Source organism: Stenella coeruleoalba (assembly GCF_951394435.1).
Source record: "Stenella coeruleoalba genome assembly, chromosome: 10".
Taxonomy (NCBI): domain Eukaryota; kingdom Metazoa; phylum Chordata; class Mammalia; order Artiodactyla; family Delphinidae; genus Stenella; species Stenella coeruleoalba.
The window spans coordinates 60,167,705-60,188,801 of record NC_137156.1 but is presented as its reverse complement, the minus strand read 5'-3'; the positions used below and the strand labels follow the sequence as shown (position 1 = coordinate 60,188,801).

The 21,097-nt window shown below is 41.4% G+C and overlaps 1 protein-coding gene across 6 annotated transcripts in view; it reads right to left on the bottom strand.

Moving 5' to 3' along the window:
- The window catches only part of ULK4 (unc-51 like kinase 4), a 521,183-nt gene that overhangs the window by 313,408 nt on the left and 186,678 nt on the right, over nt 1–21,097 (bottom strand). For all 6 annotated transcript variants that reach the window (XR_013830122.1, XR_013830123.1, XM_079933605.1 and 3 more), the window contains one exon: nt 11,863–11,955. Coding sequence is in view for 4 of the 6 variants with exons in the window: in XM_079933605.1 (XP_079789731.1) it covers nt 11,863–11,955 (93 nt within the window). In the remaining 2 variants the exon portion in view is untranslated. The remainder of the gene's footprint in view (nt 1–11,862; nt 11,956–21,097) is intronic.

Sequence of the window (21,097 nt, the reverse complement as noted above, 5' to 3'; positions counted from 1 at the left end):
CTCTTGGCCAGGCCCTAGTTGCCACTCCATAAGGAAAGTTGTCACTGGTCCCATGAGAATCAGAGGAGGATAACTGAAGTGAGTAAGCCTCCAGCATACAGGGTTGCTATGGGAATACAGATTCAAGAGATTAAGTTGTTTCTAAGGCCCGAGATAAACAGTCTCAATGGACCCAACTGATCCCCATACAGTAAGGTTAGGCAATAAAGTGTGTACCAAGTCACCAGGAACTTAGGGGAAATCTCTGTGATGATGAACAAGATAATAGAAGAAAATAAGCAGAAGTATTACTACCACTTGCACCAGGAAAAACTCACATAAGAGTTTTTTATTTCCTGAAAAGATTTTTAAAAACATCAAAACAGATTTGGATCAATTACTGTTGATCTTCCTCACAAAGCATTAAGGAAAACAGAATGCCTTGGATCAAACTCCTAAGGCTTTAGATTGGTGTCCTTCCATAATTCTATCAGAAGACTGGGATGGTTGGAGAGAATTAATTTAATACCTACTCCATGAGTGCTTACGTAAAGACTTACGTTAGGGGCTTCCCTAGTGGCGCAGTGGTTGGGAGTCCGCCTGCCGGTGCGGGGGACACAGGTTCAAGTCCTGGTCCGGGAAGATCCCACATGCCACGGACCAGCTGAGCCTGTGTGCCGCAGCTGCTGAGCCTGCGCTCTAGAGCCCACGAGCCACAAGTACTGAGCCCACGCGCCACACCTACTGAAGCCTGTGCACTCTGGAGCACGTGCTCTGCAACAGGAGAGGCCACCGCAGTGAGGGGCCCGTGCACCGCAGCGAAGAGTAGCCCCTGCTCACGGCAAGTGGAGAGAGCCGCGTACAGCGGCAAAGATCCAACACAGCCAAAACTAATAAATAAATAAATAAAAATAATAAATAAAATAAATAAGTTTATTTAAAAACAAAAGACTTACATTAATTCCTGTAGGAGACAGGATGATGCGTTATATCATAATTAACATAATAAGGAAGGATTTCAACCCTGTAAGTGTGGTTTAACTCATGAGCAGAGGAGGGTTCAAAATCCAGGAGAGTGAGGGAAGGCACAGGTCAGCAACCAGGATATTACTAACCAGAATTGTGCCAAGAGCTGCCTCAATGATAAAAATAGAGAGAGAGGAGTGCCAGAACCTAACGATGATGGCAGAGGGAAACAAAGGAGAATCATGCGTGTGCTATTATCAGATCCACACGACACTGAAGACAAGTATGTTGAGGAACTGGACCACTCTTACAGGTAAATGTGATACAAAGAAACTCAAACCAATCCTATTTCAAAATCCACTGTGATATTCACTTGGGTGTCTTTGAAAATGTGGCTCTGCTGGATAAGTACAAACAACAGGGGACTGGGAGGTCTAGATCTGAAACCTGATCTTCTTCGCATTGACTACGGTGTCTGGGGCACACAAATTCCCTCTGGGGCCTCACTTTCCTCAATGTTTACACATGAAGACATCGGCCCAGGATACTAATCATGTCTTTTTATTCTGTATTTTTGATTCTTTGACATCTTAAGATCTTACTAACTCTGGGGGGAAGGTCCCTCCCAGGGCCAGACAGTTCCCAGAGATAGCAAACTACTCTCCTTTGAGCTCGCCTTTCCTATGCAAGCCAACCAAACCCCCAACAGCCTCCTTTATATGGAGCTCTTAAACTCCAGGCCACTGTTTCCCTGCCCTGACCATCCCAGGGCCAGGTACCAGCTAAGTACAGATAAACCCCACACCTCAGAGCCCACTGAAATGATTCGAGAAGCCAATCCTAAGCCTGCTCACCCACTCCTACCCTTGTCAACTACAACAAAGGCTCTGGCCCATGTTCTCCTCTTCCTTCCTCTGCCTCCCGACTGCCTCTGTTGCTTCCCCACGTGGCTGCCCGTGGCGTGGCGTGCTCCCTCCTCTCGTAATCTGTGAGTGTAACACACCCTCTCTTTGAGGGCAGTCATTTCCTGGTGTGTTGATCTCAGCGATCAAGAGTAATTTTTTGTTAATGTACATTTTAATGATCTCCCCAAAGTCTCATATAGTGCTAATGTTCTAATATTTCTCTATTCTCATGAATAAAGACAAAAAAATTGTACTCCTTCAGTTCAGCAGTCAGGAAACATGCTCTGAAAAGGGCTAGAAAGTATATCTTTAGGCTTTGCCAGACACAAGTTCTCTGTGCCTCAAATTCGTCTGTGTCTGTAGGCTGCACAACTCTTTTTTTTTTTTTTTTTTTTTTTGCGGTACGCAGGCCTCTCACTGTTGTGGCCTCTCCCGTTGCGGAGCACAGGCTCCGGACACGCAGGCTCAGCGGCCATGGCTCACGGGCCCAGCCGCTCCGCTGCATGTGGGATCCTCCCGGACCGGGGCACGAACCCGTGTCCCCTGCATCGGCAGGCGGACTCTCAACCACTGCGCCACCAGGGAAGCCCGCTTAGGCTGCACAACTCTTTAACAGCATAACCCCCACTCTTACCTCACAGGCCCTGGCCCTGTGGGCCAGAGCTTGTGAATCTCTGTTTTAGACAACCAGGGAAAGCCTACAGATAAGGATGCCTTGTGAAACACAAAAAGCTTTACTGAACCCCTACTAGGATTTACCAGCACTCTATTGTACACAACTGGGGAACCACTACTTTTAAAGGTGTACAATAAACTCTAAGTGGTTGCCTTGTAAATGTCACACCAGAAAAGCAATCTGAAACCATACACTCCTGACACCGAAATAGCTGCTAAGTATTCATGTAACCATGAATTCACATCTGTGTTGAAAGAAAACAATGAGAAAAGATTCCTTTGTTGAAATAAGCATCCTGTCTAAAGTCCAGGGGTCACAAACTCAACAGGGTCACAAATCAAGAAATCGTTTACAAGGAAAGCAGACAGACATCCTAATACGTGTGTATACACTCCGGATTTCCCTACAACCAGACAGTATAATATAAACACATCCATCTATAAAATCTTCCATAAGAATGTAAGATATTTTACCTTCAAAAAATAGTTAACAACAGTGGGAGATCTATCAAGATGGCAGAGGGGGAGGATGTGGACCTCGGCTTCCCCCGCAAACACATCAAAAATACATCCACATGAGGAACACTTCTCACTGAAAACTAACTGGAAACTGGCAAAAAAGACTTCTGTACAACTAAGGCTGGGATAAAGATCCACAAGTAATTGGGTAGGAAGGGAAGAAAAGCAATCAGCCTGGGACCTGTGCCACTGGGAGGGAACTCAGAGGAAAGGGGAAGATACACGGGTGGAGACCCGCCCTGGGGAGGGAGTGCTGTGAGCCACAGATTGGGCCCCAACCCTGGGGTCCTACACAGGGGAGATGAGCCCTCTTGGCTGGCTGGAGGACCACTGGAACCGACAGGAGGGCTGTGGGAAGCCTGGACTCCACTCCTGCACAAGTGCATGCTGGCTTGTCCCCGAGGCAGGATGGAGAGTGCAAACTGAGGACTGCTCTAGGGGAGTGGGCGGCTGTGAGGGACGAAGGGGACTTGGACTCACTGTGTCTGAGCAGAGCAAGGGAAACAACTGCTGGTGCCTCTGCAGGAGGAGCACTGGAGACAGATCGAACCTCTGTCTGCAGCTGACATGAGCCAAAAGCCCCCACGGGACCCCTTACTTCAGCACTGCCTCCTCTGGGGCAAGGGTCCCAGGGCACGGAGCAGGGAAGGCACATGCTTAAAGGCAAAGAGCCAGCTCCGGCCCAACCGTTAGGGCCTCTGCTCTACAACCTGGGATCAGACCCTGCCCCTGTTAGGTGGTGATGGCCACTGAGCAGAGGGGTGGTCCTGCCTCACACCTGGCGCCAGCTCTAGCCCCTCCATCTCCAGCTCCACCCCCACCTAGGAGAGAGCTGCCAGCACTCACTGATGTGACTTGGGTCCACGTCAAATCCAGATCTCCCAAGAAAGGCACTGGGCACGCGCAGTCTACACAGGGACACTCCCATATAAGGACAACACTTCAAGACAGCAACCTCTAAGTGTTTCACCTAAATTTACAGAGGCAGAGTAAGTTAAGCAAAATGAAAAGGCAGAGAAACAGGTCTCAATTGAAATAGAAAAAGAAAATCCTCTTCTGTGCACGCTGTAATCACCTGGTGAGCTTCAAAAACTACTGATGTCTATGTCCAGCCTTAGCGATTGTGATTTAATTGGCCTGGGTTTTAGACTTTTTAAAAGATCCCCAGGGCTTCCCTGGTGGTGCAGTGGTTGAGAGTCCGCCTGCCGATGCAGGGGACACGGGTTCGTGCCCCGGTCTGGGAAGATCCCACATGCCGTGGAGTGGCTGGGCCCGTGAGCCATGGCCGCTGGGCCTGCGCGTCTGGAGCCTATGCTCCGCAATGGGAGAGGCCGCAACAGTGAGAGGCCCGCGTACAGCAAAAAAAAAAAAAAAAAAAAAAAAAAAAAAAGATCCCCAGATGATATTATGTACCCTGTGATGAAGCAATTCCACTTCTCATTATTTATCTTATCCATATATATACACACATGATGAATAATTAATTCATTATTAATTGTAGCCTTGTTTTATAATACCAACAGATTAGAAAAACATAAATGTTCACCAAAAGGTGACTTGTTAAATAAACACGGAATATTCATAAAATGTAATACTATGTATCTGTTTTTTTAAAAAGTACAGATGGTATATGAATTATATCTCAATAAAGCTGTTATACATATTTTTGAAAAGAAGTATAGAATGGTGCAGTCGACATACTACCATATATGTGAAAGATAATATACACACACACACAAACTGGTCAAAGGGTGGCTATCTCCTGGGGTGAAAATATGCTTTTCTATGTAAACTCTTTCAAACACTGAAATTTGAAATGTGTTATATATTAACTCTTAAAAAATAAATTTTAAAAATTAAAATGAAACTTAAAATCAGTCTGGTCATATCATTCTCCAGGCAAACAGAATTTTTATAAGCTAACATTCAAAGGGGCATGAGGGAACATTTTGGAATGATGGAAATACTCTATCTTGATAGCGGTGATGGTTGAATGATTGTGTATGTTTCTCAAAACTCAGAGAACTGCGTACCTAAAATGAGTGAATTTTACTCTATGTAAGCTTATACTTCAATAAACCTGACTTAAAAAAAAAATTTTAGGGCTTCCCTGGTGGCGCAGTGGTTGAGAGTCCGCCTGCCGATGCAGGGGACACGGGTTCGTGACCCGGTCCAGGAAGTTCCCGCATGCCGCGGGGCGGCTGGGCCCGTGAGCCATGGCCGCTGAGCCTGCGCGTCTGGAGCCTGTTGCTCTGCAACGGGAGAGGCCACAACAGTGAGAGGCCCGCGTACCGCAGGAAAAAAAAAAAAAAATTAAAAGCTTACATGACAACCAGACCTTGTGAACAATGCTAGTAGGAATGGAAATTGGTACAACCAATTTGGAAAACTGCTTGGCAGTATCTACTGGATCTGGGCAAGCACAAGCTCTGTGAGACAGTATTTCCATTCTAGAAGGGATACACAATGGAGACACGTACATGGATTCACAAGTAGCATACAAAGTAACAGCCATGGTCACGCTACTCACGACAGCAAAAAAAAATAGGAATAGTGCAGACACTGTTAGACGTAAAACGGATTAGTGCCCTGTAACGTATTTGTGCAATGGAAAGCCAAGCAGGAGGTGTTTCAGTTTGAAGGGTGGCATTGCCAAGACCAAGGACTGATGGCAAAGAACATGAGCAAAAAGCAAAATACAAATGGTCCTTAACCATATAAAGAAGTATTCAACTGCACTCATGAAAAGGAAAATGCAAATTAAAATTACAATGAAATAACCTCTCATCACCCTGGCAAAGTTCCAAAGTTTAACAACAAATTCTGATAGCAAGGTTGTAGGGGGCCAGGTATCCTCAAACATGTCCTTTGGAGATGCAAAATGGTAAAGTCCCCACCATAGGGCAAGTTGGTCGAACCCGAAAACAAATTTTAAGTGCATTTATCCTTTGATACACAAATACCATATCTAGGGATTTAGCCTGTAAGACGTACATGCATACATACAAAATGAAGTATGAATATAAGATTACTCATTCTTTGCTCTATCACTAGATTAGAAAGAACTCAAGTCTATCCATTAGACATTAATGAGACAAAGTATGGTATAGCTATACAATGGAAGAGTTTATAACTGTAAAACACAACGTGGAAGCTCTCTATGTATCGACATAGAAACAAAATTGGGGAAAAAAGTCATAGGGTAGAAAAACATACATAATATGCTATTTGTGTGTGAAAGGGAGAGATGACAAAACACACAGTCACATTAGTTTGCCTTTGGACATAAAAGGAATAAAGCAGTCAGCCGTAGGGATATAATGGGAAGATGAGGAAAGACCACAGTGGGGAGAGGAAGGAACAGGTCTTCTCGGTATTATCTTTTTATATTGTTTTTTTCCCCCAAATAGCAATGTATTACCCATTTTGAAATGTTGCACTTAAAATTCGTTTTTGAAAAAAAAGAAAATCCAGTTAGGGAAATAAAAAACTTCCTTTCCCCCACCCCCCGCTTCAAGGTATATGAATGGATTTTGCAAAATGCACACAGGTTGCTACGGCCTGTGGGATCTAGCACCTCCCTTTAGAAGGGGTTGGGGAGAAGAGAGCGGGTGGGTGGAAACAGGCCTTTAATGCTTTGCTCTTGACCTCTGGAGCCCCAGCCAAAATCGACATGGGACAACTCTCATTTTAATATCCTGTTTCAAGAGAAAAGGCAAACAGAGGAGAACAGTGAAGACAGAAAGAGACCCTACAAAAGGCAAAGTGGTATTTAAATGGGGTTTGGGGGTGATAAACAATTTCAGTTTACAAAATTATTAGGATATTTTTGTAGAGCAGTATTCAAAATGTATCTTGCCCTTTCAAACCCTTACATAGTTGTGTTTATTATAGCTATAACATAACTTAATTTTAAAACCATTTTTCTCATTTTAAAAATTATTTGCCTAGGCAGAAATCTTTGTGTATATATGAGTTTTTCTCTTGAACAGATAATTAGAAGTAGAACTGACAGTTGAAGGCTGTGGACCTTTTACTATTGAATTTAGTGAATAAATATTAAGAGGTTCGAGTTTATCAGTAGATAAGTGAATGCAAAATGAAATGAAATCCCATTTTCATCCGTAATTTTGGCAAAGATATTGCCAAGACTGTGAATAAATACTGATACAAAAAGATCTTCAAATAATTTTGATAAATGAAAAGGCAAATTTCAGAAAAACACATACCCAATGATACTATCTATGATTTTTTAAAAAACTGACCACCACAAAGCAAAGCTATACATACTGAATTTAAATAGCCCCCCAAAAAGTTCAGGAAGGACACTCACCAAAATAATAACAAGTATTAGCCCTGGGGGAGAGACCTGTGCAGCAGTGGTGGGGAATGAGGAAGCCCAGGGGACCTCTTGATCATAGTGTTGGAATTTAATACAAAGACAACATATTCAAGTATTAATTATGCAAGGAAAACAAAGGAAAAAGTTTATAAAAATTAATCCATTGAATTCTGCTTGCAAACTAAAACAAAAAATAAACTGACTTCTAAACCTATTGTCTAACCATTTTAAAATAAAAAGGTTATAGGTCATCAGTTATCTGTTTCCATCTCACTAGGTTTTTTCCCTCAATATGAGGATATTCAGATGAATTTAATAAGGAATTGGCAAGAAGAGAAAGTAGCCTGAAAACATGCCACATCAATGAGCAAGAGTCAACATAAAAAAAAGGAAATGCAATCTGTTCCATCTAATGAAAGGATAAAATCAGTATACATTATTCCCACTTGGTATCAAAGGTCCAGAAAAGAAACAACTATCTGAATTTGGCTTTAACTCCTAACACAGATCACTCTTTAGACATAAACTTCTTCTGTAGGAATAGAGAATGGTGCCTTCTGAGTGAGAAATTTAGAAGGCGCATTGGACAGACTTTTAAAAGACTACAGAAACACAGGATTCAGAATTGCCAACAATATAAAGGGTTAAGTGCTCCCCAAATTCTTTTGCAACGTGGAACAGGGAGTACAGGGTAATGTTTATATGTCACTCTCTGGAAACAAATGAGGCTGCTCACAGCAGGACATAGGCCTGAGAGCTGTGACAGGCCCCACACTGTGGCTGACCTGAAGACCCAGAGCACCAGGGCAGCCCTGCGACTGGGTCATGGCATACCCCGGGCCCTGGCACACCCCTTGCGAAGGTTGTCTTAGGTCAGCCTTTCACTCAATACAGATACTCTACAAATAGCCTTTCTTGTTCAGCACTAACAATATGATGCTGGCTCATCACTATGCAGGACTTGTAAACAGAAGACCAGGTGAAATCCAGGTGGTTGGGACTGTATGATTTAGTTCTCTGAGAAAGATCAAAGGGAAACTCTACAGGTGCACTGCACCTACAGGTACAGGATCCAAACCCAAAAGGTCCTCACACATCACCCATACAACCAAAACTAGTCTTCTTGTTTGAAAGCAACAACTCTTCTCTTGCCTTTCTGCAGAGTTGGGTGCTCTCTGAAAAACCGTTCTTTGCAAGTGTGAAGCAGCTGCTGCTACCCTAGGCAACTAGCACTAAAAAATTTGGTATCATCACAGGTAGGGTCTTCAATAAAGACAAAAAGCTCTCCACTACACAATGAAAATATGTCAACTAAAAAAATAAATAAATAATAAGGACTTAACTGGTGGCGCACAGGTTAAGAATCCGCCTGCCAATGCTGGGGACGTGGGTTCGAGCTCTAGTCAGGGAAGGTCCCACACGCCATGGAGCAATGAAGCCTGTGCACCACAACTACTGAGCCTGCACTCTAGAGCCCACGAGCCACAACTTCTGAGCCCATGTGCCACAACTACTGAAGCCCGTGCGCCTAGAGCCCGTGCTCCACAACAAGAGAAGCCACCACAATGAGAAGCCCATGCACCGCAACAAAGAGTAGCCCGTTCGCTGCAACTAGAGAAAGCCCACACGCAGCAACAAAGACCCAAAGCAGCCAAAAATAAATAAATAAATTTATTTTTAAAAAAAACATTAATTCTAAAAAAAGCAGAAAAATTATAGTCTATAAATACTACAGAGATTTAATAAATAATTGTTCAGTACAATGAGGCGAGAACTGACTTTTTAAAAGTATATGTGTTTATTTTTGTGTATGGTGTTAGGGAGTGTTCTAATTTCATTCTTTTACATGTAGCTGTCCAGTTTTCCCAGCACCACTTATTGAAGAGGCTGTCTTTTCTCCATTGTATATTCTTGCCTCCTTTGTCATAGATTAGGGGACCATATGTGCATGGGTTTATCTCTGGGCTTTCTATCCTGTTCCATTGATCTATATTTCTGTTTTTGTGCCAGCACCATACTGTCTTGATTACTGTAGCTTTGTAGTATAGTCTGAAGTCAGGGAGCCTGATTCCGCCAGATCTGTTTTTCTTTCTCAAGATTGATTTGGCTATTCAGGGTCTTTTGTGTTTCCACACAAATTGTGAAACTTCTTGTTCTAGTTCTGTGAAAAATGACATTGGTAGTTTGATAGGGATTGCAATGAATCTGTAGGTTGCTTTGGGCAGTAGAGTCATTTATACAAAAATAAACTCAAAATGGATTAAAGTCTAAATGTAAGGTCAGACACTATAAAACTCTTAGAGGAAAACATAGGCAGAACACTCTATGACATAAATCACAGCAAGATCCTTTTTGACCCACCTCCCAGAGAAACAGAAATAAAAACAAAAATAAACAAATGGGACCTAATGAAATTTCAAAGCTTTTGCACAGCAAAGGAAACCATAAACAAGACGAAAAGACAACCCTCAGAATGGGAGAAAATATTTGCAAACAAATCAACGGACAAAGGATTAATCTCCAAAATATACAAGCAGCTCATGCAGCTCAATATCAAAAAAACAAACAACCCAATCCAAAAACGGGCAGAAGACCTAAACAGACATTTCTCCAAAGAAGATATACAGATTGCCAACAAACACATGAAAGAATGCTCAATGCCATTAATATTAGAGAAATGCAAATCAAAACTACAATGAGGTATCACCTCACACCAGTGAGAATGGCCATCATCAAAATATCTAGAAACAATAAATGCTGGAGAGGGTGTGGAGAAAAGGGAACACTCCTGCACTGCTGGTGGGAATGTGAATTGGTACAGCCACTATGGAGATCAGTATGGAGGTTCCTTAAAAAACTACAAATAGAACTACCATATGACCCAGCAATCCCACTACTGGGCATATACCCTGAGAAAACCATAATTCAAAAAGAGTCATGTACCAAAATGTTCATTGCAGCTCTATTTACAATAGCCCGGAGATGGAAACAACCTAAGTGCCCATCATCGGATGAATGGATAAAGAAGATGTGGCACATACATACAATGGAATATTACTCAGCCATAAAAAGAAATGAAATTGAGCTATTTGTAATGAGGTGGACAGACCTAGAGTCTGCCACACAGAGTGAAGTAAGTCAGAAAGAGAAAGACAAATACCGTATGCTAACACATATATATGGAATTTAAGAAAAAAAATGTCATGAAGAACCTAGGGGTAAGACAGGAATAAAGACACAGACCTACTGGAGAACAGACTTGAGGATATGGGGAGGGGGAAGGGTGAGCTGTGACAAAGCAAGAGAGAGGCATGGACATATATACACTACCAAACGTAAGGTAGATAGCTAGTGGGAAGCAGCCGCATAGCACAGGGAGATCAGCTCGGTGCTTTGTGACCTCCTGGAGGGGTGGGATAGGGAGGGTGGGAGGGAGGGAGATGCAAAAGGGAAGAGATATGGGAACATATGTATATGTATAACTGATTCACTTTGTTATAAAGCAGAAACTAACACACCATTGTAAAGCAATTATACCTCAATAAAGATGCTGAAAAAAAAAAAAGAACCATGTACCACAATGTTCATTGCAGCTCTGTTTATAATAGCCAGGACATGGAAGCAACCTACGTGTCCATCAACAGATGAAGGGATAAAGAAGACGTGGCACATATATACAATGGAATATTACTCAGCCATAAAAAGAAATGAAATCGAGTTATTTGTAGTGAGGTGGATGGACCTAGAGACTGTCATACAGAGTGAAGTAAGTCAGAAAGAGAAAAACAAATACCGTATACTAACACATACATATGGAATCTAAAAAAAAAAAAAAAAAAAGGTTCTGATGAAACCAGAGGCAGGACAGGAATAAAGACACAGACGTAGAGAATGGACTTGAGGACGCGGGGAGGGGGAAGGGTAAGCTGGGACAAAGTGAGAGAGTAGCACTGACATATATACACTACCAAATGTAAAATACCTAGCTAGTGGGAAGCAGCTGCATAGCACAGGGAGATCAGCTCAGTGCTTTGTGACCACCTAGAGGGGTGGGATGGGGTGGGTAGGAGGGAGACGCAAGAGGGAGGGGACAGGGGGATATATGTATACATATAGCTGATTCTCTTTGTTATATAGCAGAAACTAACACAACATTATAAAGCAATTGTACTCCAATAAAGATGTTAAAAAGAATAAAAGTATATGTGTTAGTATTTTCTCTTTAAAGAATTTATAATTTTAAAGCATTATGAATTCCACAGTATGCAAACTCTAATAAAGAATAAAAATATGAGAACATGACCCAAAACACCACAGATGACAGATACTACAAACCATAAAACATGAAAATTTACCACTTTGGTAACTCAAACATAAGCCTTGTAGAATCTCATCATCTTTAACAACATTTTCAGAACACAGAAAACTCACTTTCTAGATGAGAAACAAAGAAAAGAAAATTTGAAGTGACAGTACCTGGTAAAAGTTGGGTTGTGTTCAGTCATGGCAACTAGCAGCTTCAGAGCATATGCTGGTACGGGGTCAGGCTCCGTGAGGATGTGCTCGTACCTGAAATGACAACGTGATTAAAAAACACTCAGTGCTTTTGTCACTTAACATTTCCTCTGAACAACAGAAACAATATTCCATGTTTTAAACATGTGGAAGAAAATAGATACTGAGATAAATGTAGGAGATATAGGACCGGCATTTGCCAATGGTGGTGATGAGACTGACCTACCTCACAGAGTAGGGATGTTGTGAAAATTCAATGAGACAATGCAGGTAAAATGATTAGTATTGAGCTGCACACACAGTAAGAGGCCCAGAAACATTAGGCATTTGTCTTGGGTGTCGCAAGACCACCCTCACATTCGGGGATTCTAGAGGACTCATGAGACTCACATACAGTTGTATTTATAGTACAGACTTTGTACAGCAGCACAGCAAGGGCACACAGCTGAGTCATAAGGGAGACAGACACAGGTGGAGGCTGGAAGATTCTAAGTCCAACCTTCTTATCCTCTCTCCCTCCCACGAGCAGTCACACAGAGCACACTCTCCCCCCAGCCACAAAAACGCAGCATGTGTGCGTGATGTTACTGCCCAAGGAAGCCCATTAGACACTCAAGTGACCAAGGTATTTATTATGTGGGGCTGGTCGCATAGGCAACCTAACATGTATCAAAAATCCCAGACTCCCAGAATGAAAGCAGGCATCCAGCATAAACCATACTGTCTGCACAAACAGTCTGGGCACTGTGCACTACCCTCATCAATTAAACACTGACTGGCAGCTCTCTGAGAGCCAAGTTCCAAGATGGCAGCCAAGGCCAACCTTGCAAGCAGGGCTTTCTCAGGAGAGCAGGCTCAGACCTGCTATGTCAACTCTTTGCTGAATGGCATTCTTATTAATACTTTAGAACCTGAAATGAAAAGTATTACCAGAGAGAATAAAACTCAAAATGTCTGCATCCAAAGTTTCCATGCGTTCCCATGTTATTTGCTAGATATAGAGCTGGCCTGTATACTGTGTGTGACCTACTTAGGTTCAGCTATCCAGTTAACAACACCATGTAGATGCTCAATTAATGAGCACCAAATGAATGAATGAATAAATGGACAAACTAACCAATCAACTTTACGACTTAACTCTCCAGAACAACCAACTAACGAGGGAGCAGAACATCTCCAAAAATCCAAAATGTGTATTTAAAACTCCATGACATGAAGCAGATGTTTTATCCTCTAGAGAAGAGGGCCCCAGGCTCTCACTCAGAGCCTATTTACTCTCATTTTGGAAATCATTACATAACAAGCTTAATTATGCGGCCTCTAAGCCCACAGTCCTTAAAAAAGGAGCCAATAAAGGGAGGAGAGGGACTATTACAGAAAGACAACCCAAGAATTACAAGAAGTGGGGCTTGAAAGCATAGGAAAAACAAAAGAAAGCAAACCCAGGAACTCCTAGCAGAAAGCAGTCCAGGGAGCATTTAACGCAGAGGAAGCAGCCGCTCATCCCCCAATGGGACCTGAGGGCCCATTACACACCATAATGTTCAAAACGGGGGTAGTGAGTCAAGAAAATGTTAAACTGGGTAGAACACTCTGTTTAAGGAGCCAGGAAGTACCACATTTTAGTAATTTTTCTGATGAAATGTTTTTAAGTTACAGCAATTAAAGATTCACCCATGTACGACAAAGATAAAAGACAAAATACCAATCGCTCATAAATAAAATATTAACAAATAAAAATCAAATTGAGGAAAACCAGACATTTTATCATACGAATAAAACAAAAATCAAGGAACATCTTTAGAGGTGATAAAAATATATTTGTGAAATCAGCATACAATTTGAAATGTTTTTAAAAAGGAACAACTCAGCATTTTCCTTTTCTTAATAGTCTTATAAAATAAAAAGCTCTTATCATCCTCAATTGGGAGCACCCAAGACTACCTTTAGGTTCAATGATTTGCTAGACGGACTCACAGCACTCAGAAAAGCTGTTATGTTCCCGATTGCGGTTTATTACAGAGAAAGGATACTGGTTAAAATCAGCAAAGATGAAAGGCACATAGTACAGAGTCCAGGAGGGATCAGGCAACAAGCTTCTAGCTGTCCTCTCCCAGTGCAGTTGTGTGGACAGAGCTTAATCCTCCCAGCAACAAGGCGTGAAAACACGTGTGAAGTACTGCCAGCCAGGGAAGCATTGGCGTCCAGGGTTTTATTAGCGGTCAGTCCCTTAGGTGTGGAGTGCCTGTGTGGCTAACCTCTGTCTCCAGCCCCTCCGAGGGTCAAGCTGATATGGTGTGGCCCAATGCCCCGCCTTAATTCACATTGTTAGCGTGAATTATCTGGCATGGCTCAAGGCCCCAGGGATACGGACTCTCTTATCAGGAAGGATACTCCAAAGGCTCAGAAGGACTCTCCCAGAAGGGAGTCAAGAGCCAGTTTCTTCATAATGTGCAGGGTTTGAACCACCCCACACCTGCTGAGCTAAGCGTTTGCAGCACACATCCTTAACAGGGAAACGGAGGCACTGCTGGGTTTATAGTGAGGCATTAAAGTCAGAGATGAGAGAAGAATGCACTCTTCCACTGATGACTGGTATTCGCAAATTGTCAGCCAGAGAATTTCAACAGAAGCAGGAGTAAGAAGCTTCTTTAGGAGTCCCTCACATACCCCAGATGACCAGCTCCCCTCGTCCCCACCCCCAGACTTACTGGAATCACTGAGGAAAGGACCACAAAACTATGAATTTTAAAAAGCTGCCCATGGGATGTCCTTACTCACATGCTTGTATAGAAAGCAGAGAAGAATATATGGACAATTAGTTAGAAATATAATAGAGAAAACAAACTCCAGAGGACTGAAAAATATGAAATATTTTTAAAGGGACTTAAGAATATGTAGAACCTACATTTAAAAACGAAACACTGATGAAACTTTTACTGTCTGAAATACAAATATGTTGAGGTCGTTTGAAGGTTATCTAACCTTGAAACAGGAGGGAAGGATGAAGCCTGTACCAGCCTAACGCGCAACAATTCTCCCAAAGAATATTGCTATGTTTTTCCCCCCTTGGAAAAAGAAGGGCAAATTTTATAATGGATACGTTTAGAATAGAAATATTGAGCTACTGAACATATTTTAGATAGGTTTCTAATGGTCAGCAAGAACTAGCCAGAAGAATGCTGTGATTTCTTAAGCTTGTCTTTCTCAAGAGAGAGAATGCAACTGAGCTGATAGTAATTGTATTTTGCACTCCTCTGAATAAGACTTGGCAGGAAAACAAAACAAAAAAGATAACGCCAGACTCCTGATATGGCTATAAAGGAGAGTGTCCAGTGAGGAACTGGCCCACTTGGATGGACGGAGGCTGGAGAGGAGCCCTCCAAGTGCCCTGAGCCCGGCCAGAGACTGCGATCGCTATCGACATGAGAGCATGCTGTCCAGATAGTGTCCCAACACCCTTCTCTTCCACTTCTAGGATCCTCCCCAAATAAGGGATCTTTGCTAGGTCCCAAACAGCTGAAAACCAGGCAAGAAAAGCCATTCATACTAAATTCTCTATCCAAGAGGAGAGAAAAGTGCTAAAAATCACATATTCAGGGATCCGAAGGATAGACTCTTCTCTACCTTGTCAAGTGCCTGGAGTAACCAGTGTCAAGCAGGTAGGCTGGCAGAACATTGAAACAGGCTACCTAGATAACTCTGATTATTGCGAGGAGTTATTCTGGGGATGTGACCAAAGAATTGGCCACATGGAAAGAAGTGCCTATTTCACTGAGGGAAAGGGGAGGCACCATAGCATGAAAAGGTCCACTCTGCTGGAATTAAACCCTAAAGTCACATTTCACATGTCAATGGAGTGTACTCTGAGAATCTGGGAGGAAAGAGTGATTCCAGGATATCCAAGGAATTTTTAAGGACAAATACAATGAGGAAGAAGCTGCTAAAAGAAAAGCTAAAGTATTTTACAAAACCACTAGAATTGTTAAGTGTAGCGTGGGATCAAGAATAGACACACAAATTAAAAGGAAAGAAAGGTGACCCAACATTGGACAAGAAAGAGTCATCACAGAAAGGGAGACAGAATGGTCAGGCCATATCTTAAGAAAATGTATCATCAATAAATTAAAAATTCAAGTACCAATTTTTAACTTTGTTGAAATACTAAAATGAGTAAATATTCACATATTCTTAGCTGAGAAGGCCTCTATAGCATGACAACAAAGAGAAATGAATCCAAAAAATATTCACAGTTTTAAAGTTTTTAAGTAGTAAATGTTTCTCAGTGGCAAAACCACCATAAACAAATCAAATGCAGGAAAATTTATTTGCAGAATATTGGTATATTTTATACATTCTTAATATATAAAGAGCTATTTGCAAACCAACAACCATCCCACCAAAAAAAAAAAAAAAAAGTACAAAATCCACCGAAGAAGAATATAAATGGCCAACAAATATGGGGAGAAAATTGTCAGCATCATGACTATCTGAAGGAATGCAAGCTGAAGCTAAGAGTACAGAAAAACAGGCAGTTTCATAAACAGAAGCTGGTAGTATACACCGTTTGTCATCTTCAAAAGAAAATTGTCAAAACATGTCAAATGCCCTTAACATGTATTTAATTTTCAACACAGTGGTTCCACATCTAGAGATTCAACAAAAGGAAATCAGTATGCACCCCAAGATGTAGCCCTAAAAATGGTCTTTGTAGCAGTACATATAATGGTGAAATACTGGGAAAATCCTACATATTTACTAACCAGGAATTGTTTAATGATTTTAAAACATTTATAAATGTAGGTATAGGTAAGGAGATTACAAGACAGTCAATAAAAGAGTGTTATATAAGTATAGATACAGATATTCACAGTATGATGTCTGGGGGGTAGGAGGAAGACACAGGTTCCAAGGAGGAAATTTCAGAAAGTACTAAGTAAATCTCACCAGGAATGCAGAAACCGTATAGTGGAGAAGGCAGATGTTAACATAAAATGGTAGGCAAGAGGCAAAACACTGAGAGTCTTGAATGGCGGGGTAAGAACTATTAATGTTATTTTCTGCAACCTAAAGGTTTCAAGGTTTCTGAGCAAAGGAAGCTATGAGGAAGGCATTATGTTAAAATGCATTTGTAACAGTGCAAGGTGGATTCCAGGCTTAAAGAGTTTAAAGGAAGCAGATGTGTGGGGTTAGATAAAGAGAAGGCTGCCAAACAGCAAAAGCATGGAGGTGAAATCTACCTTCGGAGAAGGTTGCGGACTTTCCCTGGACTGCTATGACAAAGGGGAAGATAGCCTACTCTTTGGGGCATTTTCTGTACAGGTTCTTCCAAAATTTGCACTAGGTGATATCCTGAGTCAACTCCAAAATTTTATGAACTGAGAGAGGGCATAAATCAGATAAATAGTTGGTATCCTGAGACTTTCCAATCTTGTGTTTTTATGTGACCTAAGATCTATGCGACACTCTATTGTCCTGCATGGATGCATAGATACTTAGGCATATCAGTAGTTACATGGATACACAGTGGATGGAGAAATAAACAAATGGTGGGAAGACACATATATACATACATATATATATATATATTATATTTTTTAAGTGAGAGAAAGATAAGTAAGACTTCAAAATAAGTATTAAATATAATTTCAGATAGTAAGCCCTAACGTCTGGGCTTCTTCGATAGAATCAACAGCAAATTTTCATTAGGAAGGCCTGAAAGGCTAAAAAAAAAAACAACCAAACAATGACTTCACTAAAGCAACACTTAAGGTTTACAAAATATTATCCAAAGAACTGGAGCACTAGAATTATTCTGATTCAGAAGGATGAAAGTACCTTTACCTTTACTCTAACTCCCAAATTATCCCAATTCAGATTCCCATAGGTTGTACCCCCAAAAGAGGAAAAATCACTCCACCTAAATGCACTGATTTAGGTACACACTCAAAACATAAAAGGATTAAGTAAAAAGAACAAAGTGGAACTTTCTTTTGGTGCAAAAATGTTTAATTAAATATCATCTGCAAAAAAAGAAAACCTTATCTAAGGAATGGCCAAAAATGAAATACTCCTATATATTCTGATTCCCATCAAAGATGGTCAAGTTCATGCCTATTTTAACATAGAATACTTGTAGTTAAGGGAGACAAAGATGCAATACAGAAACATCTGGATGTCCTCTGAGCCACCAACACAGAAATCAGGTAGTGAAACTCATGACTTTTGCTGGGTATTATTTCAGAGACATCAACTCTACAGTGTGTCGCAACTAATCAAATCCATTTATAAATTCAAATTTCTAAAAGGAAATACAATTCTAAGCTGTCAAGGATACAGTCCTTTCTGAGATTTTAAAAAACAAAGCCTTAATAATTTATGAAGTCATTATGGCCCTGATGATTGTACAGGTCACAAGAGAATTGTTAAAAAAAAAAAAAAAAAAAGACAGTACTCACTTTCCCCAGGAGAGGAAATGCTGAATGTCCTACTGTCATAAAAACACTGTAAACACATTTATATCAGCGTGATCTCTTTTCAATACAAAACACTCAAAGCTAAAGAAAAAGATGAAAACAGAACAAAACATGTCGCAAAGTGGTTCCAGGCTACCAAAGGCAAATTGCTCAGCGCATTTTTTCCCCACGGCTTGCTGCCTGGCATAAAGCCTTTCCTGACTATGCTATTGAAATAAAATAAAATAGGCACTCCCTCCATTTCCCCTTGTCGATTTTAAAAAAAAAAGTGTAACCTAGAAGTTGAGAATTATGTTTTATTTGGCAGACTTGTTGAGGACTTAAGCCTGAGTGGCAGCCTCTCAGGTCGATCTGAGGAACTACTCCAGAGAAGTAAGGGAGGAGCCAGGATATACAGGAACTTTTGCAACAAAAACCAGGCAGGTAGTCAGAACATCAAAAGATTACTGTCAATTAAAGAAAAACCAGGCACCTCAAGTGAACGAATCTAGCACTTTTCTCTGTATGGGAAGATGCAAAAGTCTGGGCTGACTGAAATCATTCCTTTGATATGCACCTTAGCTACCTGGGCCAGTGTCCTGCTTTTCTCCATCCTGAATCCCCCCAGGGTGCACAGTCTGGGGTCGTGGCAGTGGCTGAGGGCTTGATGGCCACAACATCCTTTGTTTACTGATAGGGCAGGTGTCATTCTCTACCTACTTACACCATTTTCTGTATTTTCTTCAGAGCACTCACAATTAACTGAAATCACCTTATATATTTGTTTACTGCTTTGTCTCACCCAATATACTGTAAGAACACCGAGGGGCAAGGATTCAATCTTTCTCACCACTGTATTCTGAGTTCCTGGCACACAGAAGTCACTTGATATATCATTTATATGATAAATGGGAGAAAGGAGGGAGAGGAGAGCAGAGAAAGGGTTTTAAACCTCCTGTGAACAATCACACAAGGTAGTTCAAATTACATTATTTACATTTGTAGGAATATTAGAATTTCCTCTTCCCCAAGAGTAGTGATGTGTTTCCTGAGTGGAGGATCTAGTCCTGTTTATAGCTAAATACTGAAAGAGCAATGCTCTCCCCTTACGTGACAAGTGTCAGAAGAAAAAGTTCAAACAGTCAGCAGAGGACTACTTTCAATGTTAAGATTTCACTGATAATGACTTTGATATAAAACTTCTGAGAGATGCTGCTTTTAATTAATAAGGTCACTCTGGGCTTAAGTTCCATTAAATATTGCCTCTTCTCTTCTGCATGAACCTTTAAAATTCAATCTTATCTCTTTGCTGGAAAAAGTCACGGCAATTTTCTGAGTATATGTGGTTTATCTTTCTTCCCAGAAAAAAACTTTTCCTCATTAACCATACAGATAGCAGTTACGTTCCTGGCATTTCAACTACCTTGAAGAAAGGAGGAGAAATGGAAGCAGGAAGGGGAAGAAGGAAGGGAGGGCACACACACCAAGTCAATGGCAGAGCCAAGATTTGAATACAAATACATTCTAATCACAAGATCCACATTACCAATGAACACTACTACCAGCTTCAATAAGCATATGGTTTTCTCAAGCTGGTGGCCAAAGAGGAAGTCAGAGTAATGGCAAGCATGAAGGGGATTTGACAAACCACTGTTGACGTGAAGATGCAGGGGCCACGTGAAAAGAATTATGGGCACCTAAAAGAACGTGAGGCAGCACAGAAACAGTGACTTTGGTCCTGCATCTGTATACTGGGATGAATGATGGCCCCCAAAAGATATGTCCAAGTGCTGACCCCCTGTGAATGTGACCTTATTTGGGAAAAGGGTCTTTACAGAAGTAGGTAAGGATCTTGAGGTGAGATCACCCTGAATTTAAGGGTAGGCCCTAAAGATAATGACAGATGTCCTTACAAGAGAGAGGCAGAGGCGATTTACAGATGTAGGTAAGGATCTCGAGGTAAGATCACCCTGAATTTAAGGGCAGGCCCTACATATAATGGCAGATGTCCTTACAAGAGAGAGGCAGAGGCGAATGTGAGGCAGACACACAGGGGAGAAGGCCATGCGAAGACAGACACAGACTGGAGAGATGCTGCCATAAACCCAGGATGCCCGGCAGCCGCCAGAAGCTGGGAGAGATGAGTGGATCCACCCTCAGAGTCTCAAAAAAGAACTAACCCTGCTGACACCTTGATGTCAGACTTCCAGCCTCCTAAACTGTGAGAGAACACATTTCTGTTGTTTTAAGCCGGTAGCTTTGATATTTATTTAACTTATACTTAAACATTTATGACTTACAAACTCCTACGGTTAAAAAAAATGATTAATTTATGAAATACCTGGCTCTACCCGACAATCCATTCCACAAAGGCAGAGGCTGTGCCTATCTTAGTCATTATTAGAAATATGCCTATGAAATAAGATGGATACAGTTAGTATCAGCGAATGAATGGGCTGATGAAGAGAGAAAACATTTTCTCCCAAGCTTATTTCACAGAACTCTCACATACAGGTTTCTGCTAGAAATAAGCTGGTCTGCTTACTGCCCACCACTCTGCCACTTCCACACCTCTGCTTACCCCATTCCTGCCTGGGGTAGCCACGCCTCTTCCATCCAATCATACCAAGGTTTCAAAGTCTAACTCAAATACCATCTCTCTATATGTGGTTATTACATAATCCTCCACATACAAAAGGCACTAAACAAATGCTTGTAACTAAACTTCATCTCTTTAGAAA